Source organism: Bactrocera dorsalis, unplaced genomic scaffold (assembly GCF_023373825.1).
Source record: "Bactrocera dorsalis isolate Fly_Bdor unplaced genomic scaffold, ASM2337382v1 BdCtg147, whole genome shotgun sequence".
In the NCBI taxonomy this organism is placed as follows: domain Eukaryota; kingdom Metazoa; phylum Arthropoda; class Insecta; order Diptera; family Tephritidae; genus Bactrocera; species Bactrocera dorsalis.
Genome location: NW_026038198.1, coordinates 1 through 20,093, shown reverse-complemented (window position 1 = coordinate 20,093; position 20,093 = coordinate 1). Strand labels below are relative to the sequence as shown.

Sequence of the window (20,093 nt, the reverse complement as noted above, 5' to 3'; positions counted from 1 at the left end):
TTCTTCTGAATTTCTATATTAACGGCGCATGCTCGTGCAAATTGGGAGAATTCAACGTGAAAATACACCTACACACCGAAAGCGTGGTGTGGTGAATTTCATAGAAGAACAGCGAGCATTGTAGTTGTATCACATTTTGTTTTACTTTGTTTCATATTTTCAAATATAATTATTTATATTTAGTTGAATTTAAATATGATTGTTTTCTAATTTTTGTTGCATATCCTCAATAAATGCAAACTAGATGTCCTTAAAACAAGAAAATCAAGCCCCTATACATATGGCATCTACTGCCACCAAGTCAACATAAGTCGTTTCTTAGTCCGTTGCTATCATCTTTCTTACCAAGTTCTAAGTGAAATTTAATTGGCCCGAAGCCAAATTTGCATTTGATTGTGTATTTTATTAAAATGTTTTTAACGCATAAATTTTGTGAAATTACTCATTACAGTTCGGAGATGTGGGCCGAGCCAAATGCACATACATTTATATATTTACTAGCAACTTATGGCCACAACGACGATTTTTAGTAATAAAATGAGTTTAATTTGAATTTTTCATATTCCACTGTAAGAACGATAATAATTCACGGAAACTTCTTGACTATTTCGAAGCGATATACAACCATAAAAGCAACGACATTTACCTCATAACGGTTGGCTAAGATGGTAAATGGCAGCCATTTGCAATTGTGATTACGGATGTTTTAGTTTTCGATGAAGCGATCTCTCAGATCTCTTAGTTCACTCTTCAATTGATCAATACGAGCATTAACTGCACTAACTAAAGCAACCGTATTTATATTGCTATATATCGGCTTAATGTACATGACAAAACGAATTAAAAAAATCGCTTTTGTTCCACAAATATTGAACAAATAATATAATAATACTATTAACAAGCATATGCAAATGTATAGTGAAATTCTCTATTACGGAGAGTCCTCATATCCGGACAACTGGACAGATTTCATGAACATAACTTTTTCCTTAATATTTTTATACAAAATCAATTCCTAAAACCCGACATAAAAACGTTCCGATAACTGAACACTATTTTTAGGATAATTGTCATTCATTCTCTTCGGACTTGCATTGACTCTCATTTATTAGTCCACTTACAATGTAGTTCTTAGTTTAGTTAGTTTCAGCTACTGGCTCTAAGAATACACTTTAAACAATCATTTTTGCCACGCTCCCATATGTGGACAGCTCCCATAGCTGGACAAAAACACTGCGACGGTGGGTGTCCGGTTATGAGGCATTTCACTGTATATAAAGGCAAATGTGTTGCTTCGAAACAAGCCTGACTGCTCCACGGTATTCGACGTAGGAGGAATTGTAGGAGAATGTCAGGATTTATGGTCGAGAGTTCGTGTGACATAATCATTGGCAGGATAATTGCCTTGTTGTAAAGAGAAACTGGTTGATGAAAAAATCGAAATGCTTTTATTAGCGCCTGGAAGACAGCTCCATTTAAGCGAACGTTCTTTGTGATATAAGTATGCACATGGCTGTGGGTTTGCCTTACAGTTTAACTGGAGCTGCGATGAAACAAATTTATATTACAAGACAAGACAATTGCTGACACTAACGACTGTTGCATTTGTAAAACAGAAATTCTTTGCCTCCAAATGTGCCCTGCGACCACACACGCCCATAATAATTGTGTATACTCATATGATATGCAAGTGAGAACAGGTTGGTCGCGTATACGCCCCCCATTACAGTACATCAAACACATCAAGCTAAAAACGCGAAAAAAGCTAAAAGGTATACACCAGGTATTTCGATTTAAAGTGCATTTTCGGCAGTGCCAACCATTCAGGCCATTCGCATTTCTTTCAAAATGAAATGTTTTTACATTTAAATTTCACTCAACACACAAGCGGCTATGTAATTATGTTCGCATAGCTAGGTATTGTATTGTGTTTGTGTGTGCGCTTGCTCGAGTTGCACCCAAACTAAATTATGTGTTTTACTGCGAATGCAATTAAAAATTCTGTTGGCCCGTCCAAGCGCAGAAATTAATGTTCGACTGTCAATTCGTAAGCCATTTTCACAAAGCGTTTGCCAGCGGCGAAATCGCGACAGTCGCAGCCAACAAGAACATGGCGAAGATCATTCAATGGCGGCACACGCGCTGGCTATGTTCGCCTTCACCCATACGAGACACTTGTAGGCCAGCCAACCTCCGAACCCCTGTGTGCCGCTGGGTTCCCACCCCAATTCAGGCCAGTGCTTACGGATTGCACTCACCTGCATGCACCGCCCCCTCATAAGCATTACTGCTTTTTTTCGTCGATTTGAAAAATAGAGCAAGCCTCTTAATTGCATTCCTAAAACACCTCCTTTTGGGTGAAAACATAAGACATTCATGTTGTCATGTCGGTAAGGAACCAATTTCGGTTCAATGCGAAGGTTACTGCATACATACATAAATATGCTACCAACTAATGTTGAATATACATACATGTATTGGTGGATCACACCATCAGCGGAGCTTTAGCAACATTAAATTCTTATTTACCTCAGCAGCAGCTGGGACGGCTGGCAAGGAAAGTACTTTGGTTCAAGTCAGAGCCGATTTTATGGTAATGATTCCTCAATGATCATTCATACTTTAATTCTTGGCCGCATTGATTCGCTAACTTGACCCCCGAACGCAGCAATAAAATGGATCCTTTCCGATCTTTTGGAAGATGTTAGCTTTGTATTTGCTCAATGTTTTCATTAATCGTTTACTTTCATGCTCGCAATAGACACAAATGTGATATGTCCATAAAAGTTGACCTTGAGAATATTATTTACGAGTTCATTGCTTGTAAATTTGAAATCAAGCTATGCAAATGTAGGGTCGCATGCCAGATTACAAGTGTGTGGTGGTCCATACCTATGTATATGAGTACCACGTAAGTAGGTTTGCACAAAAAGAATAAAAAATCAATATGTGTTTGTCGTCGCGTTTCTTATTTTTTTCTTATTTCCCCTTTGTGTTCGCCTTGTCGTTGGCGCGAAATCGTTTCAGTGCTATTTTTATCAGCGATTGTAGGTGGACACTAACCTGCCTGTGGCTGTGGCCGCGGCCACGATTTCTTCGTGATTTTTCATTTTACTTTACGCTTCACAATCACGCCAAAACACACACACTCAGACAACGACGCACACATGCAAGCGCTCAAAAATTATTTGCTAATACAGTTCGGGGGATTTGCTTTGCATTTCTTACTTCTAGCGCGGTGAGTGTATGAGTGCGTGTGTCGTTCGCACCAGCCTTTGTCACGCGTGTGCATAAACCTGTGTTGTTGCCACATTCGATGCGGATATTTAAATCCAAATACGCGCCACATCATTGTTCTGCTAAGGCGGCGTTATTTATAAAAATTATAATTTTAAATTTGAATTAATTTCTGTTTTGTTGTTGGAGTCGCTTTTCGAATACACTGGCGATTCAGTGGTGCTTGTGTTTGTAAAAAAATCATTTGCGTGATTTGTTTTTCACTGCACACAGAAGTTTCGTTTTGATAAGGAAAATAACGGTGTGCTTACAAATGAGAGTGTGTGGTTAAGATGGCCTAAAAAAATGCTCTAGTCATCCAATGTCGAATCCTAAACCCTCACTATTTTTATTCAAACCGGTTCAATGCTCGTTGTACCATAAAATACTGCTCGTCCATCAAAATAATGACTCGCTCAATTCGGTTTGTACACTGAAAAAGCCAAAATAACCAATGAAAACACCGCAAATGCATCATAAAGGCATTGAGGGTTCAGGTTTTGACATGATACGGGGCCATGTCGCACTTCAATCAACCACTTAAGTTTCTACAACAGAAATATTTTCTGACATCAAACCTTAAATCTGCGAGTATATTTCCCACAGGTTAATTATTGGCTTAAAGCATGTTCGTACATTCGCAGAAATAATACTAAAATTGAATTCTCCAAGTACTAATTATTAGAAATTCAAATGAAAATAGAATGTCGGAGACGCCCAATGCCACACAGCGCTACTGCTAGCACCATTAGGCTGGCGACAAGCCCAGACATTTGCTGCTACAGTCGAGTATTCTTTCATGCAATCACACAGCATATAGCCGAGTTGCTCATACAAAGAAACATGCCACGATGAAATTCGTCCGCCGTCAGCGTCTAAATTGGCAAATGTATTTGTAGGTGCATATGCATGTACATATGTATGTGTCTTACATAGTTAGAGTTGTATTCATGTTTGTTAAATTTACTTTTCTAATTTTATGCGGCTTTCTTGTAGCTACCGGTGGGGTGGGCATCTTGTTGTCGTTGATAAAACATACGAGCCATATGAACTTGTCTAATCTTTTGTGTTCGCGAGTCTGCTACGAAAATAGCTTAAATGAATTGCATTTCCTGTTCTTTCAGTTATCTTATTGTATTTAATTTTTTTCAAAGCAAGAACAATTTCTGCACCAACTTCTTCAATACACGTTTTTCAAGCCATGGAGCTATAGTGCCCAATTCTAGGGATACACAAACGCAAATAATAAGAATATGATTCAGCAATTCCAATACAAATGTGATATGGAACGCAATCTAGGCGTAAACTCAGCGCAAATTTGAACTTTGCGCACTGAGAGACAATTTGAGGTAAGACAATCTTCGGAAGGCAAACGACGAGTAGTCCTGATATGAGTTCAGTAAATAAAAGAATTGCAAGTTTGAGGCAAGACTAGGCAAATTTGAATTATTTGATATTATAGTATACTACTGGTACGGACCTTGGTCAAAGATGTTATTGAATAGGCGATATTTTCTTGTTGAACAAGTTAGGTCAGTGAAGGTTTAATGTCTCGAAAGGTACCTACGAAAATATTTGACAAAGTGGAATGTGCTGTTGAAATTTTATTAAAGTGGGTAATCCTTAGAAGATGTTATCTTCTCCTCCTCAATCTCTTGGATAAGCATTCTTTTTTTTCATGAAACATATGTAAGTTTTTTATTTATTTTTTTATTTTTTTTTTTCAAACTTGTTTAAAAAGCAAATCATTATAGAATGTGAATTTTTTGTAATATGAAATTAGAAAATTAAATTTGTTTTTGTTAGAAAGTAAACAATTATTATATGTATTTAATTTAATGCCGTCACTCTTATTTTTGTGAACAGTGAATTAGCGAATGTATGTTTGTAGTGAAAGGTTAATAACCAGCGCCTGCTGATCCGTGCGTAGGAGTTCTAACGTAATTAATCCTCAAGGTCTCAAGAATTTCACTAAACACCAGCAAACTTATTTATGTTCATACAAGTAAGTATAAATTCGTACACTTGGGTGTCTTTTTTAATCATTTCATTTTCATTTCGGTGACCATAAGTATTCTATTGCGTCAAAACTTCATATGTGTATCCAAATGTCAAAATATACTTACATACATATATATACTATATTACATAGTATATATGTATATGGACTATTTGTCTTTCTATATCAACTTATTGTACAGGGTTGAAACGTTTACTTACGTATATATCATACATATGCATACTTACTTAGATAATGCATATTTAAGAATACATACATACATACACCGACTCAGAAGCAATTTAAGTTTTGTTTCATAAAGAAGCGTTAAGGCAGAAGCAAGCAAGGCAAAGCTTTAGAGACCAATGTAAATGCCGTTAGTTTTTCGCATACAAACATCAGCACAAATACCAGCATATACAAATATACATATTTTTGTATATATACATACATATATACATATTTACAGGTACATATTTACAAACAAGTGGAGTGTATTGGCAACAATAGAAGATCGTCATAAGGTGATAAAAAGAGCTAAGTGGATCACTCAGGACATGGCATTCAGTGCAGGATGAAGTGCGTGGGAGCAAATTAATTAATGACTATTTACACAAGACCAATACAAGAGATTTAATTAAATGATTGTTGTTGCTGGTTGTTGCAGTTTTCTTGGTAGAGGTGGTAGTGGTGATGCAGTTGGTAAGTTGGAGGGTAGGCAATTTTGACTGATAAATAGGTGAGTTTCGAAATCCAACTTTAAACGCTCACTTTCACTTACCCATCACCCTAGGCGGACACGTGGCATGATCGGGACCTGAAGTAGTCGATATTTCAGAACAATTTTATGTACAGTAGAAATCCAAAAGTCTAGTAGACATTAAGTAGTATGTAGTGCGAGGCGCTCGAAGTATGTATATTATGAGCTGCTCTCATAGTTATCACATTGTTACTTTGTTTCTTTTTATTTTGTTTTTGATTACAAAATTAAATTTTGTCCTTTTTCATCTTCAGCGATACGCATTCGACTCCACATGGTTGTTTAATTATTTACTCTATATTTCTTTGTTTTTTTTTTTTTTGTTAGTCACAAATGCAAAGGTTAGCTGAAATCCGTTCTACTTAATGTACCCTGAATGGAAAACATCCTAACTTTTGTGTTTATTTGAATTTTAGTCACAATTATTTTTCTGTTATTTTTTTATAAAATTGAAGTGTGAAATTTAAATGTAAAAAGTTTAGTTATCTACGTATGTGTAAAAGAAATTGCAACTTTTCCTAACTGCTTTTTTTTGAATAAGTGAAAAAATTTCAGTCTGTAGTAAATCATAGACTAAAAACTGCAACTGCTTGCGGACTTTTGTTTAAACAACCCAAAGGAAGCCTGAATAAGTTTGTGAAAATCTTCATAAATGATGCTTAGGAGGTATATAGTAAATGCTTCAAATGTCACTACAAAATGTGCGAAAATCAGCTACATAAACAAGTATAAAATCAACTTTTGAAAATAGCAAAATAAAATAAAATTACGGTTTATGAACACAACAAAGAACTTACAGAATAGAACAGCTACAAAATCAGTATCCTCGATAATCTTTAATAGTATCTTTGAATTAACCTCTTCAATGCGATCGGGCAGGTCCATGGCCTCGAGAGAAGTGAGGAAATCAAGTACGCCCTCCTCGTCCATGAGATCGCCATCATAGATAATTGGTTCTTTTTCCCTGTGGGTAATATTTTTACATTAGTGTATATGAGCTTCCATGTCAGTTTTGTTTCTTTATGTACTTATTTTGAAGAACAATAATCTAATTTGCTATTCTGCTTCATTTTGAGAAAATTCACTTTATCCCAAACTCGCAAACACTGCTTAACTATTTTCAGCGAATATTCAAACCTAAGTAGTAGAGTACTTGCCTTGATGGCAACTAGATTTTTTTATTTTCTTTAGATTAAGGACACGAGATCTTGAACTGTGTTACTACGTAACCTTGTTTATGTATGCATATGCATTAAAGATTGGTTAATTATTTACCTGAAGTACGTGAGTGCTGGGAAATTCTTTATTCCGTATTGCTTTGCTAGTCGTTTGTCGTTAATCTTTACGAAGTCGACACCAAATGAATCGGTATCATCATCGATTTTTTCGAGTTCAGCTAATACTTTATCACAGGTGATACAGCTTCGCGCATCTGGAATTAAAGCAAAAGAAAGAGAAATAGTAAATGAGAAATAAATAGCGCGTAGGTCTTTCTGTATATGTAATTATGAAAAGGCATACCAGGACCACGTTTTCTCAAAATTAAAGAAGTGCATGCTATACCCCTAACCAAAATGACCCCTTAACTTATAAAAAATAACTTGGGTGGTACAATCGCTTAAATAAAATTTCAAACATATTTAGACGAACAAAACTTGATCTTCACAGTTTGAGAAGAGGCAAATGGTGTGGATAATAACCATACCTACGTTGCATACTGTGCCAACAGGTCTACTGACATATACAATTGTCTTGCGCTGTTTTTTTCTTTCTTTGATGGATCTTCCCAAGACAAAAATACGTTTTAACAAAATCTTACTTTCGTGCCTTGCAGCTTCTATAAATAGCTATTATTTATTTCAATTCATGAGTTTTAAAAATCAATAAACAATATTAAAATGTTAAATTTTGAGAGTAATTTGTCATCTGATCCTTTCAAAATGGTCTGAGTCAGCATGTAGGATCAGCATACCCTCTTATATAAATTCAAATCGATAACTTGATTTTTGGTTTTAAATGCGATTTTTTTACAAGAAAGCAGTGTGCATGATAACGAGGAAGGAAAGGGCGAATCGAACACTACTATCATAGCATTTGGTTGTTGAGATTTCCACCATTTCAATGTAGAGGTTCGAAAGCGGCATGAATGATGCAGAATGGGTTTACCGTTGTATGTTAATGTATTTTTAGATCTCACAAAATCAAAATTACTTTGTAAAAGATGATGCATCCCTTCAGTAGATTGTCTATAAAAATAAGACATATTTACATGTCTGAATGTGCAAGTACGACGAGAAGCCCTTAAGTATAGCCAATGCAACAATGCATTTAATATTACTACAAACAAACATACAAGTGTGTGTGCGTGTGTGTTAATATACACCTGTGGGGTATCCGAAGATCTTGAATGAATGGTAAAAGCAGCATTTGCGAGCGAGAGCGGATTATTAATGATCACTAAACTGGCAACATTTTTTTGAATTAAATCATACAAATTTATGCACAACGATTAGGGTTGCGGCTGAGTGACCGCACGCCGCTTTCAGCCATTGCCAACTGAACCCCTTGTCAGCGCCCGCCTGCACCCGCACTACATTCGGTCGTCGAGGGGCGTTGCTACTTGGGCAATGGTACTAGTAATTGTAATTACAAGTGTTGTGTTTGCGCCAGAGTTCGTGCAGGAAAATGTTTGTGTGTATGTATTGCCAATTCTAATGCATTTTGACTATTATTTGGCATGTATGTATGTGTCTATGTACTCATTCCATTTGGGTAGATGGCCTGCGACGGGCCAATATGTGCAACGCTTTGAGTACTATATCTGATTTAAAACTGAAAGATGACAACGAAATGAAATTAAAAATAAATCTGCAAAACTACCAACGATTAAAATTGCTGACGTGTTCGCTGTCGTCTCTCACAGTGGTGCCATTGGTTGTGTTAATTACATGCCATTTGAATGACTTACTCTCTGGGACCGGAAATGATTTGTTGTTGATATTTCGCTCTAACTTTTTGCGGAAGAAATCACCATTTGTTGATTTATGCTAGATATGTTTTTAAGTTGCAAATTTATATAAAATACTACCCGTAGGGCCGCCGAAACCAACGTATTTGTCAAAAGCTTTAGTAACGAAAGTTTAATGAAAAGAATATCAATTTTTTTTAAGGATTTCCCCAAAAATTGCAGAAAGCATAGTTTATAAATGAGAGACTTTAGTCGACAAGTACGCCTACCTGAGATATCGCGGTGTTAAATTTATCGTTAGAGATATCAAATTAGTCAAGTATACAAATCATGTCCATAACAACAAGTAAGGACTAACTTAGCTCTGTTCGGCCATAACAGAACATTTTATACTTTCGCAACTTTCAAGAATCAAAACCAAGAATTAGATGGAATTTAAAACTGTGTTGTATGGAGAGTAAGTTTGGTTGTAGTCTGCTTTGGCTTAATTTTCACACCATAACGTAGGAACGTCAGAATAATATTACTTAGCAAATTTGGTTGCAGACGGTCGAATTTAGTAGTATATAGCTTAACAGAACCGTTATATGGGGAGTGGGCGGGGTTATAATCCAATTACATTTATCTTTATAGTGTTGGTAGGACGCTTAAGGGATTTATCCAGAGCAAATTTGGTTATTGTATCTTAAGTCCTTTTAGGGGATGAGACCACGCCCATTTTTCAAAAATTTTAGCCCACAGATACCCATTTCTACTGCAATCCCCTGTGCCAAGTCACAATTGTATGTATATCTTAATTTTGTGCTTAGTTATGACACTTTATATGTTTTATAGCGAACTCTGCCTCCCTTTTTTTGCCAAGGAACACGTATTTCGTATAAAAATATCTCAATTTTTACCCAATTTATTGCTTGGACGGACGGACAGGCAGACAGCCACTCAGAATTCGACTCCTCTCGTTATGCTTATCATTTATATACATATGGATATATAACCCTATATAACTCTTTTATTTTTAGGTGTTACAAACAACCGTTAGGTGAACAAAACTATTATACTTAGTGCAACATGTTGCGGGAGTATAAAAATATAGTACGGAACTTATCCAAGATAATAGCAGTAATACAAAAACAATTCGCATTTACTCTGAAAATTGCACATCTGTGTCAAAAGATGACGCCACAACTTTGTAAAAATTTACTGTATGTACTATAAAAATGCAATCTATCGATGGATAAAGTTGAGTTTTTCTCAAACGCTACACATATGGATATAGGAATGGGGCTACAATTGGTGTGTCGCTTCGCGGCTTCTAATAAACATATTAATATCCATGTTATTTAACATTTGTTCGATTATCGCCAGTATTAAGTTTATAATTTCAATTTTAGATATATGTATTTTCCATATTTTCGAATACACACATCACTGATGCCACATCTGGTGCTCTAATGAAAGAAAAGCAATTTTCATCACACACAAAGATATTACTCTATACCATAAACTCAATTGTTTACTTATTCAACAACTTTTCTTTTTATGCAATGATGAGCTTTCATGTATATTTTCAAACCCATAAGAAAATTATCTTTAATAATTCTCTGCAAAAATTTAGACATTTTTATCTTTTGATTGTCTTCTCCATTTTGTGAGCATACATATGTATGTACATATATAATGCTCGTGTGCAGAATTTTTTCTTTTACGCTGCAAATCGAATGAGTCCATACATTGGAAGAGTTCATGCACTCTATTCTATCTATAAAGGCAAATTTGGGATGGCATCTTCAGATTAATTAAATGTTTTACGAGTGCAACTTCGAATGTGCGGCGTTGAAAGCAACTCAAAGCGGTAAAGAATTTAGAAATATGGTAGATAGCCAGTATATGGTAATTTTTTTGTCACTTGTTTAGTTTATAAATTTTAAACGCGTTTTTCTCATAACTACTTTTTGAAAAGTCCGTGTTCACTGTCATTTCAAAACTGCTTGACCGATTCATTTCAAACTTTGTACACATTTTTAACATATGAAATACCTCTGCTCATCTGCCCACAAAATGGCGGAACTTTTAAGTGGAAAATAGGAGTTTTCACTTTAATGGCCGCCAAAATTTTTTGAATGAAAAAAATTATCAGAAAATAATGGGGGGAAGATTTGATTTGGTTATGGTAAGACGTTCTGGGAGAAGCTCTGTTAACGGCTTATGCTTCAATATTTCTGCACGAAAAACCTATATTGTTAAAAGTATGATCAATAATGTGCAAAAGGTCCGAATAAAATTACTTAATCAGTATTTAAGAAATAAACAAGTAAGTCTACATCCTTAGAAAAGTTATAATCTATTTCAAAATCTTCCGCTCTACAAAAAATGTCGAAACATTTCTTTCTTTACCACGAAAAGTATACGCAGTGGTTATAAATCAAGTTCACTGGTATCAGTAGTCCAGTAAGTGAGCATTCAATTAATGAATACCATCTCCTGTGAGGGACAAAAGGAGTCGTTGCTGTTGTAGCAGAAAACATTTCTCAAACAATATTAAGTGAGCCGTTGGTTAGATCAGCCGTTGATTAAATACACTTACAACGCAGAGCGTAAGTGTGGGATAATGTTTTTGTTGCGTTGCATACTTTATTGGCCATTTTCACGCCACAACTCATGAAATAGAACTCAAGGTATTTCAAGAGCATAAGGTATCAACAATAACAGGTGTTTATTCTCCATCTCAGCGATTTACATAATGGTACGTACCCCGTAATGGTAAAATCGCGAACGAAACAACAACATATAAATGTAACAGCATAGCGAGGGAGGCTTTTCAGTTTTTTTTTTTGAGAATATTGAATAATGTTCCCAGTGGTGGGAAAGTTCAAGTGTTCCCACACAGTGCAATTGATGAAAAAAGCGGAACTGCGCTAGACCAGAGAACATAAAACAATTATTTTACCCTTTTATGCTCTCTGGCTAGATTCTCTTAGTGAGGGAGCGTACAAAGCTGTGTCAGAGAACATAAAAGAAGAAGAAAAGAAATTCTTTTAAGTTCTCTGGCTGAGCAAGGTGAATTTCACAGGTGCACTTTAAAAACCAACTGTTTGTCCCTCTTTGGCGCACACAACTACACTCAAATATTTCGATGCTTCGTATGTGTTCGTAAACATTTACTGCCAGCTGATGTGCGGATATTTAGAGAGGCAAATAATAATAAAAAATAGCTTAAAAATACAAAACAGCAGCTATCGTTAGGCATCAGCAACAACAACAAAACAGTTACCAATAGACGTGTATGCTTGCGGAGCTTTTCAAGAGTCACCAATACTACTTTGATGTATATTTATGAACACAGCGTAACAATTTCAAAAATTTTCGAGCGCAGAATTGTTCACATTTTTGCCTTAGACGTTTTAGTGTGAGAATTTCAAAATTTCTTTTGCTTTTCGATTACTTTATTCATTTCGACTTTTGTGATTTTATTTTCTATTACTTGTTTCACATTGCCTTTTCTTGTTGTTGTTGTGCATGTTATACGTTTGCCATTCTATTTTTTACTCATTTTTGTGATTTAATTTTTTGCTGCGGTTTTTATATAATACGTACATATGTTTACCCATCGTTACTGAATTGGAATGCTCAACACTATTTCGGTCTTCTGGTTTCGATGCTCCGTACAGTTTAGTTCACTTTACTACACTTTTTTGCCTCGATTTTTATTTAGTTCAGCCACTTTGTAGGTATATCCATATAATTCCTTTACTTTTTTATTTTTATATCACCAGTTCTTTTCGGTGGAAAGGCACTTTCTTATTTTTTGGTACTGTTTCTGATTGCTGTTTGCTGATAGCCGGGTAATTCTAATAATGCCACCTACTCTATTCATGTGGAACTGTGTAAATGAAAGTGTCAACCCCCTTCCCACATTTAGAATACTTACACCAGAAGACAGCAACATAATCCTTGTCGGTCAATAATTTCTCCAATTGCTTGGCATTGACCTCTTCGATTACAGCCTCGGGTTCGATGGGCGCCGGTGGTGGCGCTACTGTAGCCTGTGATCCCTTTTTGTTAGCACAGTCTACATATCCGGGAAAACTGATGAGTGCCAATAGCGTGCACACGCATAACGTCAGCACTTTTTTCCGCGAAAAAGTCATACTTCTAATTTTCGATCGTATGTGTGATGGTCGTTGGCGTTACGACCCCGTCGTTATTTTTTGGTAACGTAACGTTACGCTCCAATCTACACCTCTACACACTCCACTCTATGTATTTCACTCCGTTCCTAACCCGATCCACAGATCCCCTCGCAACGTTACGCTCCGTTTCCGTTCCGACGTAGCTTGAACGAATGAATTTTATTTTATTTTATTACTTTTTGTTTCCTTTAGGAAAAATGCAGCTGGCAATTTTTCGTTACGAATTTTTCGCACGACGTAGACTTTTTGCAGTTGGCTTTTATATATATGCTTTAAATTAACTTAAAATTAAAAATTTCATCTGTGAAAAAAAAAATTGAACTAGAACCAGAAAGAGAAAATATAAAAAAAAATTGTCGATTAAGTAATTGATGCTGGTGATTGCTCAAACAATATAAGGATGATCACTTATTTTTAAAACCTCATTTATTTTAAATTATACAAATTATTTTGATATCATTAAGAACTTCAATTATTTCAATATTATTTCGGATTTTTCTTTGGTCAAACACTTTAAAGATTTTTTCCAAATATTTCTAATTTAATTTGCTGCAAAATCGGATGTATTCGTCGCTCAAAGTAATTTTCGATGCTTTCAAATGAACATGTTTTCGATATATTTATATTTTTAGATATGTATATATATTATATTTATGCTCTTTTCTAGTATATTTTTGGTACAAATATTCATATATACTATATATATATATAATTTTATATATATGTATATTTAGTATGTAGTAGGAAATTTATATGAACTTCAACGTTTTCCGCGGACTGATTATTTCTAGTATTTTTTTTTTAATTTTTAGTTCCACTCCGTGCAGAGGTCCGCTCGCAACTGAAATATATTTCGTAGGATTTTGGTGAATTTTGCCTCGATCGCTAAGATCTACCAAATTCGTTAAGTGTGTGTTTCATAGTTAGTGTGTTTGTCGCAAGTTGAACACAAATGAAAAAGGCAAAAATCGGAAATGTACGAAAATCGAAAAATCTATTTTTCTGGTAGGAATACATGTATCAATGATATGTTAGTGAGTACGGTTATGTTAGGCGAAAATGTGCCAGTCGGTGGTCGTCACACTCGGAAAAGCTTCTCAGTACCCGAGAGCATCGAGAGCGCAAAGAGCAGCATCAATTCCGAATTGTTAGCAATATATACTCCCGCACGACGAATATTTGGAAAAACAATGCAAGGAATAATTTGGAAAATTTTCACTCAAACCATAAAATTTCAAAATTGAAGGTGCTTACTTAGTAACCAGTAGTGTGTATATGTATGTGCTGTATGCACGTATTTACATATATTCATTGAAGGACGCGACACTGTATTTGCTTTTGCCTTTGGTGCTTTGTTGTTCATTAATTTGATGACTTACAAAATCGAAAAATTAACAATATCACTAGATTGTCTGACATTTTCATATTTTCGCATTAATTCATCTCATTTTGACTTTGGAATATAAAAGTTATAATTAGCACTAACAATATGTACATATGTATGTATATGGTATGCAGTAATGACTTTGAAATAAAAACCAAGGCTGATATTTAGTAGGGATGTCTTCCGCGTTTACAGTTAGGAAAGTATTTAGCCTCAGTGTAATAAACTTAGTAACAAACGGATTCGAACTGAAAATAATATCATCAGATAAGTATGGACATAATAATAATGAGTCATATTGTTGGCGAAAACAAATAATAAATACCCTTTCATTCATGTGATATTCATAACCTTACCATATCAAATTGTACTTTCGGTCACGTGCTCACTACTTCAAACAGTATGATGAGACATACATATGTATGTATGTACATAATTTGGCTAGGGGTCTAAGCATATGGGCCGGTTTCTTTTCACGTGGAAAAATGTCATAATTATTTATTTTACGAGCAACCACTTGTAGCCACGCAAAACTTCCCATATATGTATGTACATACTTTCTTAAACTTTTTTCGGATTCGTTCGTTCGGGATTTTCTTCAATTTTGTTTATTTTATGTTTTTATTAAGCATAAGTAAACTAAATTATGTTATGTAATTACATATAACTATAGTTTTTAATTTATTAGGTTTAATGAGTAAAACACAAACTAGCTTCTCTGTGCTTATACAAAAGCGGCAGATTTTATTGTTTTTAAAGTAATACCGCACTAAACTTCGCGTATCAATTAAAAAAATAATAATAAAATAAAATCATAATTTCAATTATAGAGTAAATCAAATTAAATTAAATATGAATAAAATATACAATTTTTTATCGCATGCCAGTCTCTTACATTTCGATCTCATTTTGTAAATCTCAAATGAGTTTGTCTATAGCTGAATGTGTTTTGTTTTCAATTTTTAATATTATTTATAAATAACATGTCTTCACATTAACTTATTTCTAAATAAAAAATTTCTATACCGCAAACAGTACCGCTATAAAGTTTTGTCAAATATGCACAGCACTTGAAAATTTTGGGCGGTACGCTTTGCGTGCACATGAGTGTACCATGGCATTCATTTCATAATTTATAAAATGCACATAAATATTAATAAATTTTTCCTCATTTAATAAAAATTTTGAATATCATTAACGAGTTTTACTCCGCCTGAAAGTATTCTTCTCATCGACACTGGCTGCTTTATAATCTATTACATTCAACTAAAATGAGCTAGCTGTCAATTGAACACATGATGATAACAATGTCGCCTACTCTTCGTTAATATCCCAATTACTCACTGAGCATGTCCCTTTTTGCTCACAATTCGTTGAAACACTCAGCTGGGGAGTAGAAATGAGTTTAGTAAAATTTTGTACTTGCTTAAATACGGTTATAGGCACAGTAGAAAGACGCCACTGTCAAATTTTTTGATTACCACATTCACTGTCGTTACTGAAGGAGCTAAATAAGTTTTCACTTAAATTTAAAGCCTAATAAAAAGGAAAATTTCGCCACAAATTTATTTGTGAATACATTATTTATTTAGCTAGTACAAAATATTCAGTGATTCCGCAATCCTCGTCCCTCTCGTTAAAAGCATTAGCCGAACCCATTTTGCGGAAAATCGAAGCCACCTACCAGAACGTCGGCGAAAAGAAGTACGGAGGTCATCTAAGTGTTGTAATACTATTCGAAGTGATAGCTGGAATATTTGACCCAAAGTTCATGAACTAAGCCAAGAAGCGACGACATAAACGTTAAATAGAAGCTAATATCTATTTGTTCAGTGAATTTGTGAGCACAAGAACCACTGTTATCGATGCAGTTAACGGTGAAAGGCAAACATTACCAAAAAACACAACCTTTTAACCAACTTTAGCGTTTTTGGTGTGTATTTTGTATTGGTTTTAAAAATGTAAACTGTTGAGTGAAAATCTTCGATTGAATGTGCCGCAAAGTGTCAATTGCTTTATGAGTATATTAATAAATTGTTATAACATAGTCACCTATGTATGTATATAAACATGTGTGTTGGTTAGATGTTCATATACAATAAACAGTTAGGAAACTGTGTTAAATATATGAAAGAAGAAGCAGTAAAATTGACATTGACTCGGGAAGGAAAAGCGTGCGAATGACATTTCTGCTGGTCGGCGAAAATACCAGGGAGAGCACGCAAATATTTGTTTGCCAAAGAGCGCAAGTGTTTACAAACTAACAGTGAGAGAAGTATTTCTGCATTTGTATGTAAATAATAATAATAAAAACGAGAACAACCCCAAAAAGTTAGAATATCCTTTAGTAGAAAACGTGCATTCTCAAAGTTACAACCCAGTCGTTAAGCTGCGGCAAAGAGTCGAAACAAATCTGAAACTCGAATAAACGCCAATATTTTGCAAAACAAAGTTTGTTGACAAATTGTTAAGCTGTTCAAAGCGAAAACAGCTGTGAAGGTGAGTACATTAAAATTCATACAAGTGACTAATATCGCATATTTACCACACATATGTACGTATGTATGTATGTAAGTGCGTACATTAGTACGTACTTTTTTTTACAAGTACATGTACATACATACATATGTAAATAGTAAAATGCGATAATTACAAACTGAAATGTTCCCGTCATTTTCCTTTGTTTTGCTATAACAGTTTTACATATAAAAAATCAACATTTCAATTACATAACTTGCTTAATACATTATTTATATACAACATTTTAACGCATCAAAAATATCCGCATTTTTACAAATGTTCTGCTTATTTCATTTTCTTGTGCTTCATGTCAGTGGGTTATTTTTAGGCTGAGAAAACGCGAAAAATTTAAATGTATGCTTTGAATTTGAAATTCAGACACCGAAGAGACATATTTATTTGCGTCATTGAGTCAGATGTTTAAGTAAATAATATACGCACGCACATATTTTAAAATAAATTGACTTTCTTAAAATTGCTTTCTCATCATCAGAATAACAAGTTTATTATATAAACTATAATTTTGGATTTTTGTTTTTGTCTGATGCTTCTATAAACGAATCATATTCAGCTCTTTACGTGACAATGAAATAACAGTAAACATTTTCTTAACTGTCAAAAAGTGTATAGGTAAGTATGTACATAAAGAGGGCCACGACAGCAAGTTGCATCAGAAAAACGAACTCATACATACATACATACATAAGATACTTTATAAGAAGAAGAAGTTTAGGAAAATACTTTTCTAAATAAATTTATAAATGTTGTATTAAGTTCTCAATTTCTCAACTGCCACTTCAATACTTTCCAAGAGTTATTATCGATAGCCCTGATTCAATTGGTATTTATGTATATACAAATCAATGTATATATACATACATATGTATGTATGTATGTAACACACATGTGTATATGTTTTTATACGTGTACGTATAAGAGTATTTGTTCGTTAAACATTTATCTTAATATTATTCAAAAGCATACGCATATGTACATATACATACATACATACATATAAACGTATGTACTATGTACATACAATATATTTTGTAGCACAATCATTCATATGCCTATGTTGATACCCTATCAAGTGTGTTTTTATAAAATTCGACAAATACGTAAAGAGACAATAACGAAAAATAATGTATATATAATTGCAACATATGTATGTATCTTGGTATGGCCTTTTTAAGTTCAAATCTAATGATACAATATAGAGTTACTCTGAAGTCCCACTTCGGTGTCAACACGACTCACTGTAGGGTATTTTCCTTACATATAGTAAACACGAATAGATAATGAAAACAAACGCAAAAACCTATTAAAAGTCGAAGTCTGCTTGCAATGTACTTGAACGCCCTTAAATCATTCAGTATGCAACCTGTTCGCCGCATTTCAACATTTATTAAACATATGTATGTATGTATATGGTTATATGTACATACATATGTATATATCCCAACCTCAATACCATACAATGAAACTAGCTAGTTAACATTACCATGCAACTCGAAAATACCGAAAGCCCAACCAGTCAGCCGATTTCCTTTTCCCTTTGAAAATATCGTCTCAAGACATTCTGTATTTAGCTCAAATCTGATATTTTTTCTAGTTCGATTTCAGGAACTCTTAGATGTGAACGACTTCAGTGCTACACTGAGTATAGCGATCTTCCAACTTTTCGATACCATTACGATTTGTTATTTGTTTCATAATAGGTCTCATCTTCTGCGACCACCTTTTCATTCGACGAAAATTTCTTCGCAGCGAGCATTACTTTGAGATCTGATAATAGGAAATAGTAGCTGGGGCAAAACGGAAGAATACGATGGCTGCCACCATTTTCATTGACTTGTGACACAGTTCTATGGTAGTCAATAAAAATTGTTTCATCCGTATCCCAAAATTCAGACGTCATAATCTGCCAACCGACTGTTGCGTTTTTCGACGCTTTGGAGAGGGTTCTCGTCGGCAGTCCACTCGGATGACTGTCAATTGGACTTCGGAATGAAATTATGGAGTCATGTGTCATCCATAGTCACATATCGATGCAAAACCTCGGATTTGTTACGCTTGAACATCTCCAAACACTGCCCCGAATCATCAACTAGTCGTTGCTTTTGTCCAAAAGTGAGCTCGCGCGGCACCCACTTTCCACAGAGAGTTCTATGCCAAAATATTCATAAATGATATGATGTACACGTTCAGTTGATATCTTTAGAGTGCCTGCAATCCCGAACAACTTCACTTTATGATTATCCAAAATTATTTTGGGGACTCTTTTGATGAACTTAGCATACCAATCCTTAATGGTTCAATTGAAATTCACCATCAAGCTTCAACTAAATTCCTTTTTAACCAATCTTTACAATAACAAAAGTTGTTGCACTCAAAATGATATAATTCACGAAAAAATTATCCGACAGCAGACAAATTTATACACGCACATTTGGAAGGTTATGGCTAACTATGGATTTAATTCTAGTAGCGTCATCAAGTGTGAGCCCGGGAACTTTTCAATTGATATAGTAGTATGTACATATGTTTATTTCATATGAATATTATTGCATTTCTTGGGTTTAATTTTTTATTTGACTTGTTGGTTACTTGATCATTTGGTCAGATGACCGATTACTTGCACGCATGGACGGCAATAATGGCAACAACAATACCTAGCAGTAATGAGTGAAATTTTACTCCAAACGCGTTAAATCGATAATGAAGCGGAAAATCGTCATGGAGGAGTTGTGCCATATAATTTGAAAGCTGAAGCAAGCTTTTGTACAGCTTTGACGTAAACATTGTGTGGGTGCAAAAGAAATTACAATTATTGTGCAAAAACTTTACTTTAATCATCTGAACGCCAAACGAGTATACAATACTTAAGTATGTACATATATCAGAGCACTTAGTCTCAAGCCACGCAAGCTACAATGAGAGTTCAGACTCGAATGTAATCTTCACAAATCTATATGTACGGTACATACATACTATAT

General features: G+C 34.6%; 1 protein-coding gene across 20 annotated transcripts in view; it reads right to left on the bottom strand.

The window, feature by feature from the left end:
- LOC105230607 (uncharacterized) overlaps nucleotides 1-14,107 on the bottom strand; it is a 38,811-nt gene extending 24,704 nt beyond the window's left edge. For 6 of the 20 annotated variants that reach the window (XM_011211480.4, XM_011211484.4, XM_011211485.4 and 3 more), the window contains exons 1-5: nucleotides 13,953-14,103; nucleotides 12,932-13,514; nucleotides 7,311-7,467; nucleotides 6,833-6,999; nucleotides 6,057-6,092 (exon numbers count right to left, since the gene is read on the bottom strand). In XM_011211480.4, the coding sequence (XP_011209782.1) occupies nucleotides 6,057-6,092; nucleotides 6,833-6,999; nucleotides 7,311-7,467; nucleotides 12,932-13,151 (580 nt within the window). In that variant the 5' untranslated portion in view covers nucleotides 13,152-13,514; nucleotides 13,953-14,103. Of the gene's footprint in view, nucleotides 1-6,056; nucleotides 6,093-6,832; nucleotides 7,000-7,310; nucleotides 7,468-12,931; nucleotides 13,515-13,890 lie in introns of all 20 variants that reach the window. The other 14 variants (XM_011211483.4, XM_011211486.4, XM_011211488.4 and 11 more) reach the window with 9 other exon arrangements.
- Nucleotides 14,108-20,093: the final 5,986 nt, after the last annotated feature.